This window comes from Euprymna scolopes, chromosome 15 (genome assembly GCF_053919585.1).
Source record: "Euprymna scolopes isolate OS-2025 chromosome 15, ASM5391958v1, whole genome shotgun sequence".
In the NCBI taxonomy this organism is placed as follows: Eukaryota; Metazoa; Mollusca; class Cephalopoda; order Sepiida; family Sepiolidae; genus Euprymna; species Euprymna scolopes.
The window spans coordinates 5,711,342-5,725,597 of record NC_136496.1 but is presented as its reverse complement, the minus strand read 5'-3'; the positions used below and the strand labels follow the sequence as shown (position 1 = coordinate 5,725,597).

General features: G+C 30.4%; 1 protein-coding gene across 1 annotated transcript in view; it reads right to left on the bottom strand.

Annotated features, from left to right (window-relative positions):
• Positions 1-14,256, bottom strand: part of LOC145293709 (zinc finger C3HC-type protein 1-like) — a 48,731-nt gene that overhangs the window by 22,188 nt on the left and 12,287 nt on the right. Inside the window, exons 2-6 of the mRNA XM_080140139.1 lie at positions 13,053-13,152; positions 11,058-11,208; positions 7,698-7,781; positions 3,756-3,886; positions 2,045-2,166 (exon numbers count right to left, since the gene is read on the bottom strand). Coding sequence (XP_079996265.1) covers positions 2,045-2,166; positions 3,756-3,886; positions 7,698-7,781; positions 11,058-11,208; positions 13,053-13,152 — 588 coding nt within the window. The remainder of the gene's footprint in view (positions 1-2,044; positions 2,167-3,755; positions 3,887-7,697; positions 7,782-11,057; positions 11,209-13,052; positions 13,153-14,256) is intronic.

The window sequence follows — 14,256 nt, the reverse complement described above, 5'->3', positions numbered from 1 at the left end:
ACATTGTGAAATTTGTCTTATTTTGAAACTAGTAGCGACACTTGATGAGGATCAACAGATGTTCCACCCTCCCATATTTTATTGTCTTCGAAATCGGTGAAATCGCCAATTTTTTTAACCAAATCGATTCATTGCCTGCTCTAGTTAGGGATCCCCCCCTCCCTGTAGTAACTTAGTCCACAACACATAGCCTATATTGCACTGTAGAGAATCTACTTTTGATTTTATAAAATTATCTATAAATAATGGTTTCATTTATAGATGAAAATACAAAAGTGAAGTATTATAGTTCTATTGTGCTTTACACAGAAACAATCATTTCAAATGCATCCCTATCTTATAAAAGAATTTATAGTTGATTTTCTCGGCTAAGCCTTTTTACTTGTGCGGTGATAAAATTTCTCAAATGCATCTGTAATGTTAGGTTGTATTCCAGTATTGGTCAAATATCTGACTTTTTTAACCGGATTTTTTCGATTATCAATTTTCAATACTTATCAGACACGTTCCGATACAAAACCTAGATAAGACAGTTTCCCAGACACATCAAGTACCTTTGTGTGAAATATCAAAACAAAAAAAAATTTGTCCGTTTCAGAGCCCACAGGGAGCTAACTCACACACACAAAATTCCTATTATATAATAGTAGATGTCAGAGATTTTAACTAATTTTAGAAATGAAAAATATTGTATTAAATTAGACGTTTTAGCTGGTTAAAAATGTGTAAATGTTATAGCTCGTTAACTCAAAATGAGTGAATTATGTCAAATTGATGATTGAATATGGTTAAATTTGTGCTCATTTTTGTATTAAATATTAATCCTTAACTATGCATCGAACAGATACTGGAATACTCATTCGCTGCATCTTATACTAAAAGTCCATACAAAATTTCAGCCAGATTGGCTCAGTAGTTTCAGAAAGAAAGTGAAACATAATATAGATAGTAAATAAATTCTCAACAAATAAAACAGATGCCATGACTTAAGTTACATCAATTGGGTTCTTTGGATTTCATTATAAATAGAGCTTAAAACATTACAAGAAAATAATTACAACTTTGCCATATCATGAATGTACGATTTACATCAGGTTTCAAAACATTCAAATATAAAGTTGATCATAAAAATGAATCGGTAAATATTATCAATAACGTTGAAATATGAAATACTAGAATTTGGGTCCCGTCGGGTCGATAATTCTAGTATTTGGAAATGCATAATTTTTGTTGTGCAAACTGATATGTATCAAACAAAATTTACTGTTCAACATATCTCCTTATACTTAGGTAAGTATTTTTAAATATAGTAACAATACCCACAGATCATAAAACATTTTGGATAAGCACAGATTTTGGTTTGTGTGTGTGTGTGTGGGGGGGGGTCAACTAAAATAGTTCTATTTTAAAAAATCAAAGCATTTTAAGTCCTCAAAATACTACCATTTTGTTTGGAAATGAACATCCTTTCATACGCGTTAATAAAAATGATAATCTACATGGTACATTCGAAAAATTTTGAGAAAATAAAACAATATGTTACCACCATTAAACAGACATTTTTGTCATTTTTTTTTTAGAACATCTCCACCCCTACCGTTCTTTTAAAAATTCATTACCATTCGTCTATGTGAAATTTTGTCATAAAATTATCGAACCAATCAGGAGAGACATTAATCTTAATCTTTGTTGACTTCCTGGATAAATGCAGATAACACACAGTGGTCTGCAGCAGCCAAAATAATTATGGGCAGCCCGTCCTGGGACTAGTGGTGAGCACCATAGGCTTGTGAATCAAAGGTAGGTTTAATGTCGGCTTTGATGGTATATAAACACGTCTTCAGCTGGCGTCTTAGGCATCTTCGCCAATCTTGGAATGGTTCTGAAGCCATTGCTTCATGGATAAACTTTCCTGTATTGCATTACACAGCATGACCAAACCAACAAAGTCTCCTCTTTAAAAGATGATCCTGCATCGCATGCAGATTTGTATATAAATCCCACTCAGATAAACAAACAAATAAAAGATGTTGAATGTCCTAACCTTGCAATCCAACCGCACAGAGCCAGAGGCACAATTTTTTTAAGACTTTCTCTTGGATTTGACTGCATATATTTTTCTGCATAGGCGACAGGAAGCTGTTCCCAAAAATTTGGTAACGTGTCCTGAAAAATAAAAAAAACATAGAATCTCTGAAAACAAGAAAAAAGAAAAGGAAAAAAAAAAGAATCTGATCGAAGCATGTTGGCATTATTTGTTCACAATAGTTTCCCAAATCCCAACACAGCAATGATAAAAAAAGGAACTTTTTGCATAAAAATCTTAGATTGTAGTAAGGTTAAATGTTGGATTTAAAAAAAAAAAATGGAAAATTCCACTAAGGTTAATTGAGCATCATCATAATCAGTTTAACATTCGTGTTATTTGGATTCATCAGACTACTGTTCTCATCTTGAGTGTGATTTCATAACGTTTCAGTCAATGTAACCTCTGACTTTCTTCAAGTCTTTGTCGAACTTGGGAATATTTGGACGGAATTTCTAACAGGACCTTTTATTTATTTCACAGGGTAGCATGCTCTTGTTCTGTCAGCCATGACTGGATAGACGTCCTAAGTAATTTGCAATTGTATTTTTTAGTCGCCCACACTGAGAATTGAACCTTCAACCTTCAGAAGAAAATCACTTTTTATAATTGATTATTCCAAGTACTCTAACCACTGCGCCACGGGTCTTTGCGGACATGTTGTACAAATCACACTCAAGATGAGAACAGTAATCCAATGAGTCAAAATAATACAAACAACCAATCCTCATTTCAAAAAATCCAAAACGTCAGTTTAACATTCATTTTACATGCTGGCATGTGTTGGATGGCTTTTAAAATTGATTTTTAAACCTATCTCTAGGCAGGCATTTATTTAAAATACATAATCTGAATTGCAACAGATTTTTGTCGAAAGTTATTTTTTTTAGTTAAGTCAATATTTTTTATAGGCCTGATGTTCTTCCTGATGCCAACCAAATGAAGCAATAGGAACCAGCGCTTCTATCGGGACACCACCATGTCTAGGTTATTGCCTACTAACGCTAAAGAGTGCTTCACCTGCCTGTTATCATTAGAGGTCAACTTTGGCTGATGTGTACCAGAAGTAACGTCATGAGAGGAAGTATATGACAGAGAAAGGAGATCAACTGTGTCTTTTGGGTGTACAATGTCAAAGTGACCAGACATCTTTTACGAGGTCCACCACATTTACGGGAATGTGTCAGAAAATTCCAGCTCATCTAGATGTACACTGCTGTAAGTATTGAAAAATTAAACTATACCCCAGAAGCAAATAATGGAGTTATTTGTTATTCTTTTTAATTATTTCTATTATTCTAACAATAAAGAAGAAAACTGTGACTGCTACATTATCAACTACAGTTTAAGCTCAGCTCAAAGTGTTTCCCTCGGTACCAAAGTCAACCGAGTTCAGGCCATTATTAAGGTGACTTTTTCCCTGTTGGTTGAGGTATGGTTTTGGTCGTATACACTTCTAGGAGATCTACCCTTCCAGGCTTTGTCGTTTCCCTTTGAGAAGGGATTGGTTTATTGCTATAAATAATGCCAACAGGCTGCATAGGCATTTTTTGCAGGCCAGAGTGCTCTCCCTCTACAGTAATGACTTTTCAAATCTCACTTTATAAACCTTGTGTCAGCTCCTTGAATGACTGGTAATCTAATGAGAACTAGAAACAGGATTGCTTACGGCCTGTTGGCAGGTTTCAAGGGAAATGTTTGGAAGTTTATCATCATCAAGTTGCAGCAGTTTCTGGACTCGTTCACAAAATGCGTTGATGATGCTGTCTTTGTTGTGGATGTCGATTGTTGTAAACACTTCTGTATTGACAAAAATAAACATTTTTTAAAGTTTTTCATTTAGAATTTTAAAAGTACTTTTTTTAATTATATTTAAAAAAAAATAGTTTGTTTCTCATTTAAAATTTTAAAAGTACTTTTTTAATTATTAAAAAAAAATAGTTTCTCATTTAAAATTTTAAAAGTACTTTTTTAATTATATTTAAAAAATAAATAGTTTTTCATTTAAAAAAAAATAGTTTCTCATTTAAAATTTAAAAAGTACTTTTGTAATTATATTTAAAAAAAAATAGTTTCTCATTTAAAATTTAACAAGTACTTTTTTAATTATATTTAAAAAAAAATAGTTTCTCATTTAAAAATTTAAAAGTACTTTTTTAATTATATTTTTAACAAAAATAGTTTCTCATTTAAAATTTTAAAAGTACTTTTTTAATTATATTTTTAACAAAAATAGTTTCTCATTTAAAATTTAACAAGTACTTTTGTAATTATATTTAAAAAAAAATAGTTTCTCATTTAAAATTTAACAAGTACTTTTTTAATTATATTTAAAAAAAAATAGTTTCTCATTTAAAATTTAACAAGTACTTTTGTAATTATATTAAAAAAAATAGTTTCTCATTTAAAATTTAACAAGTACTTTTGTAATTATATTTAAAAAAAAAATAGTTTCTCATTTAAAATTTAACAAGTACTTTTGTAATTATATTTTAAAAAAAATAGTTTCTCATTTAAAATTTAACAAGTACTTTTGTAATTATATTTAAAAAAAAATAGTTTCTCATTTAAAATTTGACAAGTACTTTTGTAATTATATTTAAAAAAAAAATAGTTTCTCATTTAAAATTTAACAAGTACTTTTGTAATTATATTTAAAAAAAAATAGTTTCTCATTTAAAATTTAACAAGTACTTTTGTAATTATATTTAAAAAAAAATAGTTTCTCATTTAAAATTTAACAAGTACTTTTGTAATTATATTTAAAAAAAAATAGTTTCTCATTTAAAATTTAACAAGTACTTTTTTAATTATATTTAAAAAAAAAATAGTTTCTCATTTAAAATTTAACAAGTACTTTTTTAATTATATTTAAAAAAAATAGTTTCTCATTTAAAATTTAACAAGTACTTTTGTAATCATATATTTTCTTTAAATGAAAAAAAAAGACAAAATACTTTTTTTTAAATGTTTAACATACAAATTGAAAAAAAAAAATGCAATTTTAAAATGAATAAAATCATTCATTATTTTATTGGAAACTTTCAACATTTATAAATATCCTCTTCACAACAAGAATTTTTTTTTTCTTTCTTCTCAATTTGGTGATATTAATCCCAGGACATGGAGGCAAGTTTCTATGGAGATAGAAAATGTCTGGCATTTGTGTAAGACTGGGCAATATGTTGTGCTTGGTGGCACGTGTTTGAATAAAGAAAAATTCACATTTTAGTAAGCATCATGTATGAATATTTATAATAGAAATTGAAAACCAAAAATGATGTAATTTTAAAAATGAATAAAATCATTTATCTATATGGTATCTATATATTGATACCGTAGTACATTTAACGTATGTATGTACAGGTGTCATGGTTTCAAGATTATAAATTATTCGAGATCGAGAGATCCTATTTATTAAAAAAGAGGATAGAAGGGGATAACATGCTACCAACATTAAATTATTAGTATATAGATACACTAATTGTTTGTAGTTTGTTATCACCTATCCTCCTTTTTAATAAATAGGATCTCCCGATCACCAAAAACACAATGTAAAAAAAAAAAAAAAAAATAAAATTTTTAAAAAGTCACTTTTTGACTATACGTGAGACTAAAACATAGCTTCTTGGTCGTCTGACTAGGATTCAAGGGTAGTATTTGTTCTGTTTAAAAATGGTATAATGATATCGTGATGTTTCCGTTCATGCTGCGTGTCCGTACAATAAAAATATGTCACAGACTCCTATTAGGATATTGGAGATAAACCGTAAAAAACAGATATATTCTGACACTACATTAACCAGATTACTTGGATAAATAGTTTTAACAAAAGGGCTACAATAATATTGCTAGGTCTCCATTCATGCTGAAGGTCCACAGAATACCCAGCAGCAATATATTATATATGAAAGATACCGCTGCGGAATTTCCACAGGTCCTACTTATATATATATATAATTTTCTGTTTGTTTCTTCCTTAATTAGTCTGTGCATTACACTTTGAAAAAAGCCAAATACAATTTTTGAACAAAATTTGATTTAAAAAAGGTCAATCTGCCAAACCCGGACAAAAATACGAGAACGACCTCTCTTTAGTGTAACATCATTTTCGAATGTTATTATTATTATTATAATAATAATAATAATAATAATAATAATAACAATATATGATCATTGTTGTCATGGTGTGAGAAAAGAAATCCTAGTAATTTCGACATGCAGCCAATTCTTCACTGAAGAAAGAAGTCAGTGAAATGTTACGGGAACATTTAAAAGAAACAGAGCAAAAAAAGAACATTGTCTGGCAAGAGTTGCTGAACTGAAGGAGTAAATTAAAGATTTTCTCTTACAATGTGATCTTATTATTTGTATTGAACTATGTAGCACAATATTACTTTCTGATAATTTATTAGTATTTATTAATTTATCTCATTTGGATCAGTTCTGTATTTAAAATTCAATGGATATTAATTTCGTAGAAATGTTAATAAACTCATATTTGCTGTGTGTTATTGGTTTTTCTGTTCAAATAACTAATTTTTTGTGTTGTCCAAAAAGATATCCAGATATTTATTGATTAAATATATTTCTCATTCCGTGGAATTTTCACGGGTCCTACTAGTTATTTTTTTAAAGTCTCGGCTTATATAAAAGAGAAAAATAATAAATGATTCTACTTTAAAATTGCATTTTTTTTTTTTTTTCAATTTCTATCTTAAATATTCGTGCATATATGATGCTTCATAAAATGTGAATATTTCTTTATTATTTTTTAAAAACTTTTATTTAAAAAAACGATAAGCAACTCAGCAAAAGGCAAAATATGAAGACAAAATATTCATAAATCCTCAACAGAATCAACATACAAGTTCTTAATTATCTTTTACGTATCGAACGGGTCGATTCTGACAACTAACAATTTCAGGAGACTCCTTTCTGACCAAAAGCACTTCCGATGCATGTCTAAGTTCACTGAAAATAAAAGGTTTTCTGATATTCTTTGCTTTCAAAAGCAAGCAATTAATAATTCAAGCTATTTGTGCAGTTTACAAACTGTGCCATTTTTTTTTTTTTTTTTTTTTTTTTAGATAGGATTTTCAAGTTAAATTTAATTTATATGGTATCTTTTGCTTAGGTGAAATTACAAAATAGTTAACAAAGCCACACACAGTAAGAATGGCCTTCTAAATAGTGCTGTTATCTAATCATGGTCGATAAACTGCACAAGTACCTAATTCAACAAACATCAGATTGAGAAAAATGATAAATTCATTGAGTCACATTCTGTTCATCACATTACAACTGATTCTGATTGTTTTCGTCCGAGACTTGTGATCGGAACGTAGAGAAAGAAAGATTACTAAGTCTATAACTGTTTTAGATTACAAATCTGTCAACTCACATTAACATGTGGTCGATCTTGACTGCTTCCATCCAAACTGAGGGATTTTTCTCCTAGAATGCCCTGTTCCACATATTGCTCCCTTGTCTATAACATTTCCTGTTTCATATCAAAATAACTAACACATGTACTAGCTAATACTTGTATGTACCAGCTAACTTGACTACCTGAATATTTCACACAAATTGGAGACAGAGGAAGACTAACCTGAACTTGGATTTGAAGGCCACGGACACAATTTCTCATGTGATGATAACAATGAATTTTTCAATTTGGTAGAAAATTTTTTATCTGCACAAAAAAAAATAAATAAATAAATAAATAAAAATAAAAAATACATAAATAAAATAAAAACAAACTTTGTTTTAATCTTCTTCTAGAAAGAAATTGAGATATTTTCTTTCAATAAAACCAGACATATTTTTGCTTTGAGTGTTTAACAACATTTCTTTCTGTGCCATTTAATATTAAAAAGCGATAACAATCGTATACAATTAGTGAAAAACAAGTCATTATTTTACCCATATACACCCATGGTATTAGTGTGTAATCGAATCCGATTCATGCCATAAGATTTGAACTCACTATAGCCGATTCCAGAGTCTGCGAGTGTATCCATTAAATGAATCACACACTGATGACTGTGGCCACCCAGAGGCTGTCGATCGCCTGCGTCAAAGTTGCTTTAATCAGCAGCAGCAGTAATTAGACGTACATTGATCGTACATAATTTTTAGTCATACATTTTTAGTAAAACTGTGAGAACAATAGTTTGAAGAATCCAAATAATATGAACAGATTTTTGTATTCTATTGTTTTTTCTTGTATCTTGAGTGTACATTATTTATTATAGAGCAGTTGTCTGTATGCATGTCCAACTAAAATAATGAAATAAGTACCCACCAAGTTGGTATTTTCTTTATCAGTGTTACTCCAGGTGAATAATATCTAAAAGGAAAACATTATCGATTCTTTGACACCAAACTGGAGCAGATTTAGTTGGGAGTGGGGCCGGGGGTCTGTTTCATAGCTATCAACTAAAGGGAAATAACTGAACACCAAATCAAAGTTAACTTTATAATAAAGGTTAATACATATCCAATAGTGCTCAATACAAAAATTATTGATGGTAGAACTTTAAAAAAGAAGACTAAAAAATATATTTTTATTGCAAGAAAATTTCAAAGTAAAAACTATTTTTCATGTAAACTTAAAAATCATTTCAATGTAAAAACTAAAAAATATTTTTATTACATGATATTAAAAAACATTTAAAAATGAAAACTATTTTATGTAAACTTTTAAAATATATTTTTTTTACATGAAACCATTTTGAAATTTAAAAAAATTCATAATAAAGACAAAAAAAAATATATTTTGATTAAAACATTTTATTAAAAATAAAACCATTCAGAAAACGAAGCATTTCAAAGTAAAGACTATTTTTTTTACAGTAAAGTTTTTAAAATTAAATTGGAATTACAAAAGTATTAATCAGAAGAGACTTTGCCTCAGCATATGTTGGCAAGAAGACTTCTACTTTTTAGCGGAAGTGAAAAAGAAACAGTTTATTTAGGACTAGCAGGCCGCTCAGCGTGGCCTGGTCATAAAATATGCATAAATATTATATTTTAATTAATACAGAAACTGAGACGTGTATGCTAATATTACGTTTTTTTCTAAACAGTTAACTTCAATTAAGTAAAAAAAAAAAAAATACTTGAGTTGAGCTCAAAACCAAAACCTTAAGACAGTGAGTCAAGTACGATAACCATTAGACCAGCTTGACACGATCTTTAAAAAGTGTTTTCAAGCCTACTTATTCTCAACATAAAGAAGCTGTCATGTTTCACGACCGCGCATATGTATCTGTGAAACACTTGACAAACAGATAAAAATCTGATAATAACTCCTATCCCTGAGTGGCTTCCGGGCCTTGATAAGTGGTGATCACTGTGTAAAAAAAACAAAAAAAAAAACTCCAAGTATCAATTTTTCAATTTTGACCCCTTAGCAACCATTTTTTTCTGCATGAAAATCAGTTAAAAAGTTTTCCACGTGTCCGAATACCAAATTTCAAGTCCATAGATAAAAAATTTGAGTATATAGGTTGAGAAGTGTCCTCACACACACATTCTCACTTATATATATAAACAAACTTTATATAATCAGAACAAAATCAAGATCAGAAACTTGATGATTCTACTTTCGTCAGAATAGTTTCCTGAGCAACCAACAGATGGCTTTCCACGTAAAGCGTCATTAATTTGTTTACGCTGCACCTACTGGTGGTAGTCACTTCTTTTTTTAGATTATACCTTTGTTTACTTTAATTTAACCCAACTTATGTCTTCACTGGCAACTTCAAGTGACAGCCCTGAACATATTTCCATCAAAGAAAAAGTTCAAATGTCTGACAATCCCCTAGTGGTTTCAAAATATACTAGGTGCATAATTAGTACATGATTTGATTGTTTTGTTTTACGGCATCTCAACCCTTTTCAATTTATTTGATGCCGAATCTGGTAATTTCGAAAAAAATGGTTTTATGCTTCAAGTTCTTTATATCTTCAAATATTTATTCATGGTGTTTGGACTTGTTGCTTCATTTTAAGTAATATCAACCTTTTTTGGGTTGCGAGATTTTGGTAAAAAGTTCTTTTTATCATTAAACATTTATTCATAGTGTTTGGACTGGTTGATTTGTTTTACAGCATATCAAACCGTTTCTGGTTTATTTAATGCCGAATCTGGGCATTTTGGTAGAAGATTTTATGCATCATGTACTTTATATCTTGAAATATTCATTCGTACTGCTGGGTTTTTTTTTTCTTTTCTGTGGAGGAAAATCGTTGTTTGCTGTTTTGCAGAACATGATTGAGTTTTGCAAAAGGAAAAGAAAAAAAAAAAAAACAATAACATCAACGTTTTTGTATCTCCAAATAACTGCATCTGCTATCACAAGAGTTTATAAACTATTTTTAAAGTGAAATTAGATGGTTCAGCAAAATGGTTAATCCAGCAAAACTTTGGTATCAAGGCTGCTGGAAAATTGGTGCTGTGCTTTCAAGTAAACATCTTTTAAGACAGATTTTTTTACAAAACAAATAAGAAATAGGATTTTAGGCAATGTTAACTAATTATGCTAATTCTAATATATTAGTAAATTGAAGTTTCAAAGAAAGCAGGAAAAGGAGAGGTGAGGAAGAAAATAAGCAAATATAAATCTATAATATAAAAGACAAACATCCGTGTGTACATAAGTTTCCCTAAAACTTGACAACTATTCAACAAAGACCTATAAAGTAGTTTTTTTGTTTTCTTTTTAAATCAACATAACTCTAAAAAATATTATCGAAAATGCTGACTAGAATTATGAGTGTGTATGGCTAAAGAGAGGAATGGGCTGGGTGAAGAAGAAATAGAAGAGAGAGAAACGAGAGAAGGAGAAAAAGGGATAGATGTTGCACTTTGTTTCCAAGCAATGCCAGGTAGCTTTGCTAGTCTAAAATAAACGGAGAAAATACACTTATGAGAAAATGAGAGAGATGAGGCAGATTTATTTACATGATGCCTGGTTGGATGTGTTTGGAAGCTTTGCACATAAAATGGCTTTGCAAGAGACGCACTGCAGCATGTCGACATCTGTGTTTTTCCAGCCATACCGCGCACAAACCATTGGCGACAAAGACAGAGGTTTAGCAAACCACGTCCTCACCTGATTCAATTAAGGATTACAAACATAAAAACATTCGGAAAAAATATAATCGATGCACGTTCTCAGAATAAAACCATCAAAAAATTTAGTATTTCTTTTCATATCGCAAAAAATTGGTTTTTATAAATATGCAAAATCTAAACACTTTTAGTGATCAAGATATTTTTTTTGGCTTCATATTAAGATACAGTCGACAAATCAATTTTTTAAATATATTGTTTTAAGAAAAAAAACAAAACAATATTATGTACTTAATTGTCATGTCGAAAATAGTAATATATCCAAAAATTACGAAAATTCATTGCTATTGTGCTTTTATTAAAAAAAAAAAAACTATCGCTATATACAACAAATATTGCAGCCATAACACAAGTAATCTAAAATATTCCTTTCGGAGTTATGTCCCCTGCATATAGCCTACTACTGCCTACTTTATAACATCTAAGAAAAATGCAATTTTACCCAATTTTCCATAAAAATTACTTTTAACTATAAATAACTTTCTTGTCAATGATTTTTCGTAATTTTTGGATATATTACTATTTTTGACATGACAATTAAGTATGTAACATTGTCTTTGCTTAAAACGACATATTTTTAAAAATCCATCTACTGATTATATCTTAATAAGCATCTTTTGTTTTTTTTTTCAAATGAAAAGATGCATCACATAAAAAGAAAAAAATATGAAATTTCACTTAATTTACACGTGCATGTGTAGTTGATTTCTTTTTTTTTTTATTAAGCATGCATGTCTGTTTAATATGTTTCGGTTTCTTTCTTCGCTATAATATAACTTTTATAAATAATTTATATTAATTGTCAGTGTGGTTCTTGGTGTTACCCGAAGATGTTATAGTCATTCAAAATGTCCCTACTAAGGTCAGGGACCAGACAACATATCTATCCTCTTGAAATTGAAATCCAGAAAGATGAATTTTGGTGAAATTGTTTGATAAGATGCATTCACAGTTCTGAATTTTGGAGATGAGACTGATTGCTTATATTCCTTCTTTTGATCGGACCATTGTTCTCATCTTGAGTGTTATTTGTGCAATGTTTCGGTTGATGTAGCCTTCGACCTTCGTCAGGCATGTTGGTCGCCATCTTGGAAAAACTTTTCGTCAGGCATGTTGGTCATTATCTTGGGAAAACTTTTCCAGGATGGCAACCAACATGCCTGACGAAGGTCGAAGGTTACATCAACCGAAACATTGCACAAATAACGCTAAAGATGAGAAGAATAGTTCAATCAAAACAAGTAATACAAGATGCATTTACTTTTTATAGTGTTCAAATGCTATATCAACTGCTATAATAACTTTTCTATTTGGCTAGTAAACGAAAATATTTAGTTTTCAAAGGTCAACTAAAGATTAATTTGTCCGTAAAGCCCTGGTTTAATACAAAACTGGTATCAATTGTTAAGTTAGAACAAAAAAAATGTTTGCCATTAGACAATCACAGTCTTTCAAAATCGAAAATTAAACAGAATCACAGCTAATATAACTGTCACGATCATGTCAAAATGTAAGGTTTAACCAAACTGTATATTTTTAGTACCAATATTTTTCTGCATTTTTCGATTTTTAAGCGATTACCAAGACTCCATGTAACCGTCTTATGTCAGCCAACTTTTTCCGTTCTAACAGAGTTGCCGCTAGTTTTGTATTGAGCAAAATATGCTTTAAAATAAGATAAAACACAAAAAATCTTATCCAGGTAGGTAAAAGAATAACTTATCTTGCCTTTGGTAACATTTATTTGTACTTTGTTAAAAATGCACATTGCATTTGATATTGACTCATTGTAGCTCACTTAACACAAATCTGGCAAAAGGATACTGTAAATGATCCCACTCGCGCCAAATAGGCTTTTCGATTACGAGGTTCTGTCAAAGCTTGTTCATCATTGGACTCATCTGGAGGAAAATCAGCAAGTTCCCTAAAAAAAAAAAAACAAAAAAAAAACAACAAAAAAAAAAACATCAGATTTTTTTAGTTTAAAGTACAGAAGGGAGATAATCACGAATAAATCTCCTATTATAAAAAGGCCAGTTGTCTGGTTTCATTTTACTTCAGTCAAAGTTTTCAAAAATCAAGGAGCCCCTTCCTAGGGGCTAATACCTGATTTCTATATAAGTAATTTTTAAATGTAGAAAATTTATTTTTATTTTTACAAAGGAATCACCACTTATCAAGGTCCAGAGGCCACTCGAGGAAAAGGGTTAAAGAGTGTACAGTAGTTAAAGGAACAATATCATAGTAATCGTTAGAAGTGTAAATTTGGTAAATTGGATTATTTAAGGGGAACGGCTCATCAAGAATTTGTTTATGTTAGACTTGAAGATGACCATATCATAGTCAGCTGGAAAACAGGCAAACGGAAGAGAGTTCCACAGGCGTGCACTTCTAAGAAAGAAGCTTTGTTCATGGAATCTATGTTTAGGTTTAGGCACAGATAAAGAGGGAAATTATTGATAGTGGCTTTGGCTAGACAAGTGTTTTTCGTGAAAGTTTGGCGAGGGGGTATCATAGATAGGAGCTCAGACAAGCACTTGCCATGAAAATAACGATAAAGCAGAGACAGGCTCGCAACGTCTCTTCTGTGGAAAATAGGTTGTAAAGAAGAAAAAAGGACATCCCCCACTAAGCTACAAAGTCTATTTTGAACTCTATCAAAACAAGACAAGCTGCTTTTAGCAGCTCCTGCCCAGATGTGGCAACAGTACTCCATCATTGGCCGTACCTGACTTTTATATAGGTAGAGAATTGCATCAGGAGTGAGATATCTATTAGAGCGGTAGAAGGATCCTACCATTTTTCCTGTGGTCTTGGCAACAGATTTGATGTATGTGTTCCATTTAAGATCAGGAGTAAAGGTCAAGCCCAAAAGCTTGTCAAAACATGGAACCTCCCCAAGACGAGAGCCATTCATTTCAATTGATGCCAGATGAGTGATGATGTAAAGATAGGAGCTTAATAATACCAAAGAAATCTGGCCGTATATTCATTTCTAACAGTCCTAGTATTAGATTAAGTTTCTTGT